Here is a 12728-nt window from a genome sequence, read left to right as displayed (position 1 = left end):
TCTGCCTGCTCCAGTGTATTGTTGAACACTTCTAGTTTTCCACTGCAGTTATCTTATAGTTTTTGGCTCCAGCATTCTTAGATCCATTTACAATTTTCTTTTTATTGATATTCTAATTTTATGCAGACATTGTTCTTCTGCTTTCTTTTTTTTTTTTTTAAGTTTTTATTTATTTATTCACAGGAGACACACAGAGAGAGAGGCAGAGACACAGGCAGAAGGAGAAGCAGGCTCTATGCAGGGAGCCCGATGTGGGACCTGACCCCGGGTCTCCAGGATCAGACCCTGCGCTGAAGGCAGCACTAAACCGCTGAGCCACCTGGGCTGCCCTGTCTGATTTCTTTTAGCTCTTTGTCCAGTTTCCTTTCACTGATAATATCACTGCCTGGGGGATACCTCAGTGGCTCAGTGGTTGAGCATCTGCCTTTGGCTCAGGGCCTGATCCCCATAGGTCCAATCGAGTCCCACATCGGGCTCCCTGCAGGGAGCCTGCTCCTCCCTCTGCCTATGTCTCTGCTTCTCTCCGTGTGTCTCTCATGAATGAAATAAACAATCTTAAAAAAAAAATTCCACTGCCTGGGCTTACTCAGGGGTGTTTCCTGTCAAGTTCCTTTTTTTTTTTTTTCCTCTGTGAATGGGCCATACTTTTCCATTTCTTAGCATGTTTCATAATATTTTGTTAAGAACTAGACATTCTGAATATGAAATGTGGTAATTCTGGAGAGTGAGAACTCTTCAGTAATTTCTTTTTTTTTTTCTTCAGTAATTTCTGATTTCAGCTTGTGGAGAGGTGAAGCCATCTGTTTATGACCTCTCCATACTATTTTTACAAAGTGTATTTTCCTTGTTGTGTATAGAAACTGAAGTTTCTATTCTATTATCACTTGGTCAGCCAGTGATCTGACAAAGATTTCCTTAAGTGTCCTGCTCCCAGAAGGAAGGTGGGAATGGGGGTGGTGAAGTGAGGTCTACTTAAATCCCTTGCAGCTGGGAAGCTGCCTCAGCTTGTGGGGTTTGTTTTTTTTTTTTTTTAATTTTTATTTATTTATGATAGTCACACACAGAGAGAGAGAGGCACAGACATAGGCAGAGGGAGAAGCAGGCTCCATGCACCGGGAGCCTGACGTGGGATTCGATCCCGGGTCTCCAAGATCACGCCCCGGGCCAAAGGCAGGCGATAAACCGCTGCGCCACCCAGGGATCCCAGCTTGTGGGGTTTGAAACAGGGAAATTCATTGAATTGAATTTCTCCATCAAGCTCTCCCTTGGATGCTGCAAGTGTTCAACCTAGACTTTAGAATTCCAAAAAAGCTGCTACACAATTTCTGCTAGGTCAATAGTTATTTTAATAGAGGGAAGGATTCCTGGGGAGTGCTACTCTATCATCTTTTGTGATGTCACATTGTGTTCTAAATTATTTATCAAGACAGTACTTTGTCAATCTAAAAGAAAAAACTGGTTTGATTAGATATGTATTCTAATCAATAATTTTGGGGAAAGTCCTTTTTTTGGACAGTTGGCTAAGAATTTCTAGCATCAAGTCTTGGTTCTGTTGTAATACTTTTTCTCTCAATCTTCCTCCCTCCTCTTGCATTTTACCATAAATAGCAAGAAGACCTAAGGCTGTATTTTCAACATTTTGCTTGGAGATCTCTTCTACCTAATGTCCAAGTTCATCATTTACAAGTTCTGCTTTCCACCCAACTGCTGGACACAATTCCACTAAGCTTTCTGCAGCTACTTAGCATTCTGCTTCCTCCTGGTCCCCAGTAACATGTCTCTTGTTTCCTTCTGAGCCCTCACTGGCAGCATTTTTAAGGTCCAGATTTCTGCTAATAGTTGAAGGATGTTTTGGCTTTTTCCATTATGTTCCTTACATTCTTCCAGCTTTTGCTCACTGCTCAATTCCGAAGCTGTTCCCACATTTTTAGAATTTGTTATGGTAGTACCTTGCTCTTGATACCAACATCTGTATTAATTTTCTATTGCTGTCACAACAAATTACCCAATGACTCAGAACACAAATGTATTGTCTCACAGTTCTGTAGGTTCAAAGTCCAACATGGATCTCATTAAGCTAAAATTGAGGCATCAGCAGAACTGTGTTTCTTTCTGGAGGTTCTAGGAGAGAATTTATGTCCCTGATCATTAGGGTTGTTGGCAGAATTTATTTTTTTAATTTTTATTTATTTATGATAGTCACACACACACACACACACACACACAGAGGCAGAGACATAGGCAGAGGGAGAAGCAGGCTCCATGCACCGGGAGCCCGAGGTGGGATTCGATCCTGGGTCTCCAGGATCACGCCCTGGACCAAAGGCAGGCGCCAAACCGCTGTGCCACCCAGGGATCCCCTGTTGGCAGAATTTAGATCCTAGTGGTTGTAGGGTCTGAGGTTCCTGTTTTTCTTCTTTTTTTTTAATAAAGATTTTATTTATTTATTTGACAGAGAGAGTGAGCAAACAAGCAGGGGAAGAGGTAGGCAGAGAGAGAGAGAGAAGCGGGCTCCCTGAGGAGCAGGGAGCCCGATGCGGAGCCCGATCCCAGGACCCTAGGATCATGACTTGAGCAGAAGGCAGATGCTCAAGCAACTGAGCCATCCAGGCACCCCAGGTTCCTGTTTTACTTACTATCTCCAAGGGGTCGTCCCAGCTTCCAGAGGTCACCTGAATTCCTTGGATTTTTGGATGGTGGAAGATCCCTTCCCCCATCTTCAAAACCAGAAACAGAGGATCAAATACCTTTCATAATTTAAATCTGACCAACTCATTTGCCCTCTTCATCACTTTTAAGGACTCATGTGATTACATTGGGCCTAGCAAAATAATCCAGAATAATCTACCTTAAGGTCTTTAACCTTAATTACATCTGCCAAGTTCTTTTTGCCATGTTCTGTAACCACAGATTCCATGGCCATCTTGAGGGGCCATTATTCTGCCCACCAAACCCTCACCAGGAGGTATCAGCCCCTCCGCCTCCCTAGCCTGCTCCTTAGTCTCCAGAGCTTCTTCGTCCCCTGAAATTTTGACCATCGCCTAGTTCATGGACAAGGCCAAGTTCTGCCCCCACCCCCTCCACTAGGCTTGTCATTCTGACTGGAACACTCTCTCCTACTCTAGTCACCTCACTTTTCTTCAGGTGCCAGCAGTCAGCCCACCTCTGCTCCACCCTGACTAGGCCAGCACAACTCTCTGTAGAGTGATTGCTTTTTTTGAATTGGTTTCACCGTCACCGCCATTACTGCCACCTTCCCATTTGTGAGTGGGTAAGGGAGGAGCCCCTTCTGTTCTGTACATCAGTGCATCCAGTATCCACAATAGAACTAGCAAACGGTGCTTCTGAACCTTCAGAATGTAGAAGTGGGTCTAGCAAGAAGCTGATGAATCCTAAGCTTCAATGGCCTTCTCTTCCGGGCCTTGGGAAGACCCCCAGTAGTGTGTCCATAAGGGCAAGCCTTTCTTTTTTTAAAGATTTTATTTATTTATTTATTTATTTATTTATTTATTTATTTATTTATTTATTATTTATTTATTTGAGACAGAGAGAGAGCACAGCAGGGAGGAGGGTCAGAGTCAGAGGGAGAAGCAGACCTCCTACTGAGCACGGAGCCTGATGCAGGGCTCCATCCCAGGACCTAGAGATTATGACCTGTGCTGAAAGCAGATGCTTAACTGACTGAGCCACCCAGGGGCCCCCCGAATCATTCTATCCATGGGTATTTCCTTTGGAACTGCTGGTAGACCTTGTAGAACTCTCTGGACCTTCTGTTTCCAGTGGGTTTTTTTTTCTTTTTTTAACTCACAAAATGAAGATATTCTAACAGCATTCAGTTAGAACCTCTTTCCTTTTCCAGTCAATCCCTCTACCCTACTCCTCCTCTTTTAGGGAGCATTAAAGGGGTTATAACAGTTTGGATGGTTAGCCAAGAGGAAGGTGGGTTGGGGGTTGTCCCAGGTTGAGTTCTCTGGGACACGGACTCAAAGAGGGAGATTAGGATGTTTACCAAGGAGTCAAGATCAGTATCTGAGGGAGGGAGAGAAAGGGTTAGGCCAAGGGCAAAAACTAGCTATGATGAGGCCTTTCTGCAGCTAAGGCAGACCTATCTGCCGGCAGCAGCAGGCTTTCCCGCTGAAGGACCTGGGTGGCACAGCGCTAAGCCTACCTCAGGGACACACTTGGTTTGGGTTCAGAGGGACCCAATGTGGTTCACCCCACTCCTGTGTGTGGTTACTTTATTGTTCCTTCCCTGGTACAGGAGGCCTCCAGGAACCTCCTGCCAGGTTAGAGCTTCTGGTCAGAATAGATATACAGGGTCCCATTGCATTTAGAACCTGCCCCCACAATGCCCCGTGCTAGAAAATTGTGGGCCATACAAAGAAAACAAGTTTTGAAAGGTCTGTGGAGCCAGAAGTCCATCTTTGGCAAATTCTTCCAAGTTACACAGTTTCTATATGAAGGTAAGTTGATGACAGTTTTCAAAATTCGAAAACCATCTAGACCATTGATGGGACATCATCAAAAACAGGTTAGGAGAGGAATTCTCTAAACTACCAAAAAAATTTTTTTTTAAGATTTTATTTACTCATGAGAGACACAGAGAGATAGAGGCAGGCAGAGGGAGAAGCAGGCTCCATGCAGGGAGCCCAATGTGGGACTCAGTCCCAGGACCGCAGGATCACACCCTGAGCCAAAGACAGACACTCAACCTAAACTACCAAAAATTAAAATACAAGTTTCAACCAACCATGTTAGAAGGAAGACTGAATTATTTTTCTCTTTTCTGTATAGAGAATACAACCCCATATGACAAACTCCTCATCCTATATAGAGGTTGTCAGAATCAGCAGCCAGGGAGTGCAGGAGGACTTGCATTACAGAAATGGGTCAGGATGTCACCATAAGCACATTACTGGTCTGGATTTTGCATTGTAGGGTCAACTCTTTGACATTTGTAATCTCTTGTTTCTTTCCTCATGTGAATGCATGTTTCTATTTTTTAATTCGTAATTTTATATTCTTTTTCTAAAACAGACTTTAAATACATATGGGCCTCAGTACCTACTCAACTTGGGTTTTCTGCAGTAGAAGAAAGGGAAAAAGGGAGTGAAGTTCAGCCCTCCCTCCACTTCCAAAGGCCTTAGGGCAAGGGCCACTCAGATGCCAGAGCATGTTTGAGGCTGCCACAAAGATAAAAGCGGCCAGGGTTCAGCCTCCACCCCACCTACCCAACCCCGACCCCTGCATCACCTACACAGAGCCCTCAGTGACTCAGCTAGGTTGTCCCCTCCTCTGGGCAGTGCTCCATGGACTACCCCATTCTGCCCTGATGGTCAAGTCTTGTTCCACCACACTGGGGCCCGTGAGGAGCTCCAGAGAGACAGTTGCATTTGTGAGTGAAGAGGGGTCTATTTCTTGGTGGGGGCAACGGAGCAGTATGAGCCAGTACCACCTATCTACCCACCCATCCTGGGCACAGAGACCTCAGGTCCGCTGGCTGCAGTAGAAAGGGGACACAGGGTCTAGGAAGGCCTGGAGAAGACGCACACACACACGGGCCTGAGCTTGGTCCAGAGCCTCAGGCTATCCCAACCCCAACTGGCCACCAGGCAAAGAGAGGCATACGTTGGGTCACCCAGTCTGGGTGGGACACTCCTTTATTTGGGTCTTCTGTTGGTTGGATATACGCTGCAGGTGGCCCTCAATATGGAGCAGGAGGGCATCTAACATGTGCAGGACCCCACGGAGCAGGGCACGGTCTGAGATTGGGGCCCGCCGCTTCCAGGGTCCAGAGGGGTTAGTAGTCACCTGCGGATGCTGAGGATAGGACCAAGAGGCAGGAGTGAGAGCAGAGGGACAGGATGGGGGGGTATAGTAAGGAGCAGCCATGGGACCAGGGAGAAGGGCATAGGAAGGGAGTTGGTGAGGAAGGGTGACCAGGGGTCTGCTGGAGGCTAGGGTGGTCATGGGGGCCAAGGGGGCTGGACAAGGAACAGGGACATTAAAGGGGTAGATAGATAGGAGCAGAGTACTGGCCACAGGGAATGGTCAGGGGTTGATGAGTGTGGACAGAGATAGGGACCACAGGGTGTGAGTGGTGGGGAGACAGATGGAGGCACGGGTGGGAGGATGGGGTAGGAGGTAGAGAGGGGAGGAGGGGTGGAAGACATGAGCTCACTGAGTCTAAGTGGAGGTAGGAGGCTGTGGAGGACAGAGCAGTCCTCTGCTCACCTCGAGCTTAGCAGCCTGGGAGCGCCGCCGCTGCAGCACGGCCCGGCTGATCATCAGCATCATGGTAGTGGTGATTGTGACCCCAGCCACAGGGTAGATGCGGTTCATTCCCATGCCCATCCAGTGGCCAGGACAGCCCAGGCTGCTCCCACAACCATCCAGGGTATTTGGCTGGCACCCCCAAGGGTGCAGGTCCAGCCCCACCTGGTACCAGAGGGGCCGTGTCCAGGTGAGGGAGGGGGCTGGCATGGCCAGCAAGGGCAGCAGTAGCAGGAAGGACGGTGTGAGCAGCATGGCTGTGCCAAGTGCCTGGGTAGAACCCGGGCGCCTGGCAACGGGCAAACACCCCTCCCCCAGCAGCAGGCAGCAAGTTCCAGCTGGGCCCACGGCCTCTCAGGAGGGGCAGCCTGGCCAGAAAGCACAGCAGGAGGGAAGGGGAGCTTCCAGGGCTGGGGGGCAGGTGCACTGGGCAGGCTTGAGTCCTGGGTGCCAATCTCTGAGCCAGCCCGGGTCTGAAGGGATACCTTCTTCCCCCTACCTCCTCCTCCTCATCTAGCCTTCGATCCCTAAAATCCTAACACTTCACAGTTCCTAAGGCTGCTGTCCAGCACAAAGCTGGCCCCCAAAGCCCAGCCTACCCTACAGTACAAATTCCAGCAGGATGAGCCCTCGGAAGTATGGGGCCCCCACACACTCTGAGTAAAGCCTGCAGGCTCACCCTGGCCTGGGAAGTCCTGTGTCCTGCATCCTCCCTCCATCTGGCCTCACACAGGCCCCAGTGGCCTCCCTGGTGTTCCTGAACATATTTGCAGTTCATTTTGGCAGGACATGGTCCTCTACTCCTCCACTCCCCACGGCTGGTGTTTCAGTTGTGTGACCTACTCCCTCAGCTTCCCTCCCATGACCACGATGGGCAATAGAGTCTGTCCTTCCTTTCTCTCTCTCTCTCTCTCTCTCTCTCTCTCTCTCTCGTATGACCCAGTTTTTTCTTCAAAGCAGTTCTGTCCGCAATTTCTTAGTTGAGGTCTGCCCTCCAGTCTAGCACATGAGCTTTACTCACCCAATATTTGCCAAGCACACCACACACCACCGTTGCTGGTGCTGGGCCATGGCGTGTCAGAGTAGATAAAAAGCCCTGATTTCCTGAGCTGTGGTTCTGGGGGGTGGGGCAGATGATTCATGAACACAGAGCAGGCTGCCGCCACTGCAGAATACGATAAACACTGAGCTGGACAAGGGGCATCCGGGTGACTTGAAGGACAGAGCAGCCTCTGTCCACTAGCCCAGCACACAGCTGAGCACCTGGTCAGTACCTGGGGGACAGCAGAGCTTGCACATCCCGAGCGGGTGACGTGAGCAAAGCCTTGCCACAAGCGTTCCATGGCACTGACTCGTTTCATACTCACTGAGCACACACAAAGTGGGTACAGTCACATTCGCACTGTACTGCCGAGGAGACACTGAGGCCCAGGAAGATTCTAGTCTCCTGCTCCCAATCACTCAGAGCATCAGCTGGCCCGAAGGAAGGCCCACTGCTGCCCACTGGGCGACATGCCCGGATGCTGGCCTTTTGTGGTAGAAAGCAGCACATGCTTCTTGGCTGACAGTGACCTGCAGAGCCCAAGTGGTCTAAGGATGTGAACAGGCCTTTTCCCAAGTATATCAATCCTGTCCGTTCTTACTTCTCAACACAGACCAGCAGCACCTGTGAACATTATGCTTTTCCAGCTGGTTGCTCAGGTGTTCACTCCACATCCTCCAGGGGCTACACTCACCAGACCATTCCTAAGAAGCAGCTCTGATTCCATGGTCTTCCAACTGAAGAAACAGGCCCCAAGGGTTGTGCATAGCTGGAGAGCTTGAACCTGGGGTGCCCCCAACCCTTGGCCTGGGCTCCATAACTCTCCCTTGGGCTCTCTATTCTCTTACCTGACTCTGCCCTCCCCAAAACTTCCCCCCAATTTCTGACTTCAGCCTCCACTTTGGGGCATAAGAAGGGTCAGGAGCCAGGGCTGTTGATCACTGCCCACTCCACCAAGGCATAGCAGAGCCCAGTGGTAGGCAAACAGGTTTTTATTTCTGGGGCTAAAAACATGCATCTTCCCCCCACCCAGCCAGTGCTGGTCTGACTCCAGTGCCCAATCCCAGGCCCAAGCCTATAGCACTGAACTTGGGAGTCCCAAAACCTCCATCCCTGAGTTGTATGTATGTATATATACGGAGAGGACTCCTGGGTGACATCTGGAGGCAGCCCAAGGGTAGGGACGTTCTCACAAGTGCCTGGTCACAACCTCCAGAGGTGAGTAGTCTCAGTCTGGGCAGCAGCGTGGTCAGAGTTTGGTCATCTGAGTAGGCAAGGATGGGAGGCTCCAGTCACTTTCCAAAAACACATACCTGCCCCTTCCCCCAGGACAGCAACTCCTGCTCCCGGGAGCAGCTTTAGCTGCATGTGGGAAGGGAAGGCGGTGGGTCCACTGGGGGCAGAGCCATTCAGGAAGGGCGGACTTCCCTGAGGTGGGGGTCAGGGTAGGGATAAGCAATAGGCAAACAAAAAGAGCTCTGTGAGCCAGAGGCCAGCTCACCAAAACAGGGTTGGCAGGGCTGGACTTCGGGTGTTGGAGAGCAAAGAGGACAGCATCATGGACAGAGGCAAAGAGATGCTGCTTAGTGATAGATGCATCGAAGAAGTGCCCGGCCTCAAGCTGAGTGACCACAGGAGCTGCAGGCAGGAAGGAAGTCTCCTCTGACTCACAGAATCACCAGGAACACCAACCCCAATCACCAGAATACCCTGACCCATTTCACCTATGACCTATACTCCTGGGGTTGCAACTAAACCTCTAGTCCCTCTTGATCCTTGACCCCCTGCCTCCCAAGACACCTCTGAGCTCTAGTTTCAGAGAAAGACTTTTCCTTGTGCTGCATGGCAGGCTCCTTGGCTGGGAGAGCCCCATTCCCCTCCCAGACCACTCGTGCTGTCCCCAAGCACGCACTGTGGCAGGCAGCCAGGTACACCTCCACCTCGATCTCTCGGAAGTCGCGGAAAATCTGCAGCAGAAAAGGGGGCCAGATTCAGAGAGAGGCTCCAGGGCTCTGAGGAAGGACTCAGGCAGGTTGTGGGAGAGGGAGTTTTGAGGGGGAGTTCAGACGGTTCTTGGGTCCAGTTACAGGGTCAAGAGGACTGGGGGGCCTGGTCCTCTCCCAGGGCTCTGCTGAAGGGTGCTCCTAGCCCCTTACATTCTTCAGGCTCTTGATGCACACAGTGTCCACAAAGGAGAGGGCACTCAGGTCCAGGACAAGGCTGTGGAAGTGCGGCTGAGGCAGGCCCAGGGCCTTCAGTGTGGACCCATTTGAGGCCTTAGTATCTTCTTGACCACCAGCTGCTATATCCTCTACCTCATTCCCTGTGCTCGCCTGCTGGGAAACCAGACACACTGCAAAGGTTGCACATGAAGGAGTGATGGCAAGGAACACACACGGACATGCAAGGGACACATGGGGTCAGTTGTGGGAGCATGCATGTAAATACCCACATATATGGGACATGCACGGACACATGGGAATGCACAGGAGAGGAAGCTCAGACTCAGGGAGCACGCACAGATGTGCATATACTGCTCTGTTACCTCCCAGGCCCAGGCCTAGGGACCGAGGGAGGGAAGTGGGCAAATGTGCCCCAACCTTAGCCAGCCAATGTGGAGTGAATAGGGGGCTCAGGGACACACGTGCACACACAGACACCTTGGCACCCAGCCTGGGTCCCTAATTGGGCTTGGCACACCCTCTGATCCCATATTTTTCCCCATACCCCCAATCCCTTCCCTCTACCCATGAACACAGACTGTGAGGTCTCATGGACTCTACAAATTCAAGGTCTTTGGATGGCAGATCAGAGAACCACAAGCAGAATCTATGGCAGATCACCAGGCTTCTCCCCATGGGGCATCAGTTCCATCACCCCCACTCCTACCATTGGTACAACCAGCTTGAAGCCCCAGCGGGTAAGTCCATGGCTTTCCTCTCAGGACATGCATGATACACCCACATTTCTGCAGCTCCTGGCTGGCCCCTCTCCCACCTCCAGCCTCACCTGGGCCTTAGAGTCCTCCACATTGTTGCTTTCCATGTCTCTGACGCTGGTGTTAACATGGATGGAAACAGAAGTCCCCTCAGAGGCTGCAGTCTAGGCCAGGGAGAAGGGAGACAGGAAAGAGCTGTTTCAGCTGTCATATGGCAGCCAGGCCAGGCAAGTCTGGTGTCACCCCCAGGCTTTGGGCAGGTAGGCAGGCCAGGAACTAAACCTTGGAACCCAAGGCCACCAGGCTGAATACAGTAGGGTTTGACTGGCTCCTGGAGCAGCCAAAAATGGAAAAGGACTGTGGTGGTCCATGCTGTCACTGGCTGGCAGTGTGTGTGTGTGTGTGTGTGTGTGTGTGTGTGCGCGTGAAACAAAACTTTGCCCAAAACACTAACCTGCCAGGGGAGCAAAGCAGGGGCCCTGGGGACATCAGGGAAAAAGGAAGGGTGAGTGAGGCTAAGAACTCAGGAGCCCAGGAGCCCAGGAGCCCACGGGCCCAGGAAAAAGGCCATGTGGGTTCAGCAGCAGGACGGGGGCAGGAGTCCCCAGCTCAAAGGGGCCCCTGCCTGTTTCTGGAGAGTCTTCTGCAGTCGCTTCAGCTTTTGCTCCTTCTTCCTGAGCCGCTTCTTCTTCTGGGACATGAGGTGATCGACGTCTATACCACACTAGAAGCAAATGCAAGGGAAGGGGATGTGGACACTTTGGGGACACAAGGGGCCTTCTGATGCTCACCCTGGGGACCCCAGGACTTACCCTCTGCTTCAGCGCATCACTGTAGAGCTCAGCATTAGCAAAATACATGGTGGCTGATGAGCGGAAGACCTTCACACCTGGGACCTCCCTGGCCTGGGGATGGGCAAGTGTTGGGGTGCCTGAGCCCCTACTTTCCCAGTTGTATCCTATTCTGTTTTCCTCCCTTGTGCAGCCTGAGCCCCCATCACCAGGGCTCTGCTCACCAGCCAGCATGGGCCCAGCCTGCAACCCCTGCCCTCCCGAGATCGTGGGCCAGAAAGAAGTTTGGCCATGTCACCCTAACTCCTTATCCTCCTCCCCACTCCCCACCCTCGGCTACCCAGGCCTCAGCCAGGCCTGTCAAAGCTTCCTCCAGGGCATCCTGCATCTTCCCTTCCCATATCCCTTCCCTTCTGCCAATACCCAGGCCAGGCTCTCAGGCCTCCTCTTGGGTTTCCACCCCCCACCCTGTGGTCTGTTTGCTACATTGCGCACAGAGGAACGCTCCCCAGCTCCCACTCCATCCAGGGCATAGCCCAGGTCTCTGCTCAGCACTTGGGCCTGCACAAAGCAGCTCCCATCTCCCTTTTTTTTTTTTTTTTTAGATTTTTATTTATTTATTCATGAGACATACACACACACACACACACACACACAGAGGCAGAGACACACACAGAGGGAGAAGCAAGCTCCACGCAGGGAGCCTGATGTGGGACTCGATCCTGGGACCCCAGGATCACGCCCTGAGCTGAAGGCAGATGCTCAACAATTAAGCCACCCAGGCATCCCCCATCTCCCTTTCTGTCCAGCTGAGCTGCTCCCCCTCTTGCCCTCCCCTTGTTCTGATTATACTGTACTCAGGCTCCAAGGTTCCATGTCAGCAGGAATAGGCTTGTTCTATTCCAGAACCCCACTATTAGCCCTGAACCTTCTCAGGAGGTAAACGAATGTTAGAGATGTAGGAACTCCATTGGTCAGATCAGGCAACAGCCTCCCCAACATCCTGGTGTCCCGGGCTCCTGCCCCCCAGCATTCCTGCCCCAAGGCTGCTCTGCAAGAGAAGGCTTGGACTGCTAGCTTCAAGTCAGATTCCTCTCCATGCTCCCCAGCACCTCTATCCACTCCTCCTCTGTCCCTTTATAGCTCTGAGGAGGGTCACAGCCCCAAATTCTTCCCTTGAAGTTCCCAGGACCAAAGCACACTCAGCCCCCAGGGTCTTTGCAAAGTGCAGAAAGGACCAACAGAGGACCCATTGTGCCTCCATCCCACCCCGCCAGGCCTTCCTCTTGCTTAGCCTCTGCCACCCACCTCTGAGTACTCGGCCACATCTTGGTAAATATCCGTGTCTGTCACTTGCCCCAAGACAGAGTAGTGGGGCCTGTGAAGGAGAGTGTGTGAGAAGGGGGCATTGAGGGAGCCAAGCGTTACCACCAAGATGCAGGAAAGCTGGAGGGAGCCAGTGTAGCCCTCACCCTCTCACCGAATGGGATGAGGGGACCAGAAGGGGAGACTCACAGCTGCGTGCGGACCACCACAAGCAGGAGAGAGAAGACCACTGCAACTGCCAGGCCAATGTCCAAGTTCAGCAGGATGGTGGCCACAAAGGTCACCAGCCAGATGAGCTAAAAGTAGGACAATGGTCAACAGGCTCTAGATGGGGCCTTGGGGCTGCAGGCCCCTAACC

The 12728-nt window shown here is 51.6% G+C and overlaps 2 protein-coding genes across 8 annotated transcripts in view; both read right to left on the bottom strand.

Annotated features, from left to right (window-relative positions):
* Nucleotides 1-5629: 5629 nt before the first annotated feature.
* Nucleotides 5630-6528, bottom strand: TMEM89 (transmembrane protein 89). Its single transcript, XM_038566535.1, has 2 exons — nucleotides 6235-6528; nucleotides 5630-5820 (listed from the first exon to the last, which is right to left on the bottom strand). The coding sequence occupies exons 1-2, from the start codon at nucleotides 6526-6528 to the stop codon at nucleotides 5635-5637; spliced, it is 480 nt and encodes a 159-aa protein (XP_038422463.1). The 3' UTR covers nucleotides 5630-5634.
* A 1719-nt stretch (nucleotides 6529-8247) lies between these two features.
* Nucleotides 8248-12728, bottom strand: part of CELSR3 (cadherin EGF LAG seven-pass G-type receptor 3) — a 36524-nt gene continuing 32043 nt past the window's right edge. For 6 of the 7 annotated variants that reach the window (XM_038566534.1, XM_038566528.1, XM_038566531.1 and 3 more), the window contains 9 exons: nucleotides 12560-12666; nucleotides 12353-12422; nucleotides 11066-11158; nucleotides 10879-10977; nucleotides 10325-10417; nucleotides 9472-9651; nucleotides 9228-9282; nucleotides 8817-8953; nucleotides 8248-8579 (listed from right to left, as the gene is read on the bottom strand). In XM_038566534.1, coding sequence (XP_038422462.1) covers nucleotides 8565-8579; nucleotides 8817-8953; nucleotides 9228-9282; nucleotides 9472-9651; nucleotides 10325-10417; nucleotides 10879-10977; nucleotides 11066-11158; nucleotides 12353-12422; nucleotides 12560-12666 — 849 coding nt within the window. In that variant the 3' untranslated portion in view covers nucleotides 8248-8564. The remainder of the gene's footprint in view (nucleotides 8580-8816; nucleotides 8954-9227; nucleotides 9283-9471; nucleotides 9652-10324; nucleotides 10418-10878; nucleotides 10978-11065; nucleotides 11159-12352; nucleotides 12423-12559; nucleotides 12667-12728) is intronic. The other variant, XM_038566529.1, reaches the window with a different exon arrangement.

Source organism: Canis lupus, chromosome 20 (genome assembly GCF_011100685.1).
Source record: "Canis lupus familiaris isolate Mischka breed German Shepherd chromosome 20, alternate assembly UU_Cfam_GSD_1.0, whole genome shotgun sequence".
Lineage (NCBI taxonomy): Eukaryota > Metazoa > Chordata > Mammalia > Carnivora > Canidae > Canis > Canis lupus.
This window is presented reverse-complemented; position numbering and strand designations above follow the sequence as displayed.

Coding starts and splice junctions, on each gene's coding strand:
- TMEM89 (XM_038566535.1), bottom strand. CDS start 6,528: ATGCTGCTCACACCGTCCTTCCTGCTACTGCTGCCCTTGCTGGCCATG. Junction 5,821..6,234: donor CCCAGGCTGCTAAGCTCGAG/GTGAGCAGAGGA, acceptor TCCTATCCTCAG/CATCCGCAGGTGACTACTAA.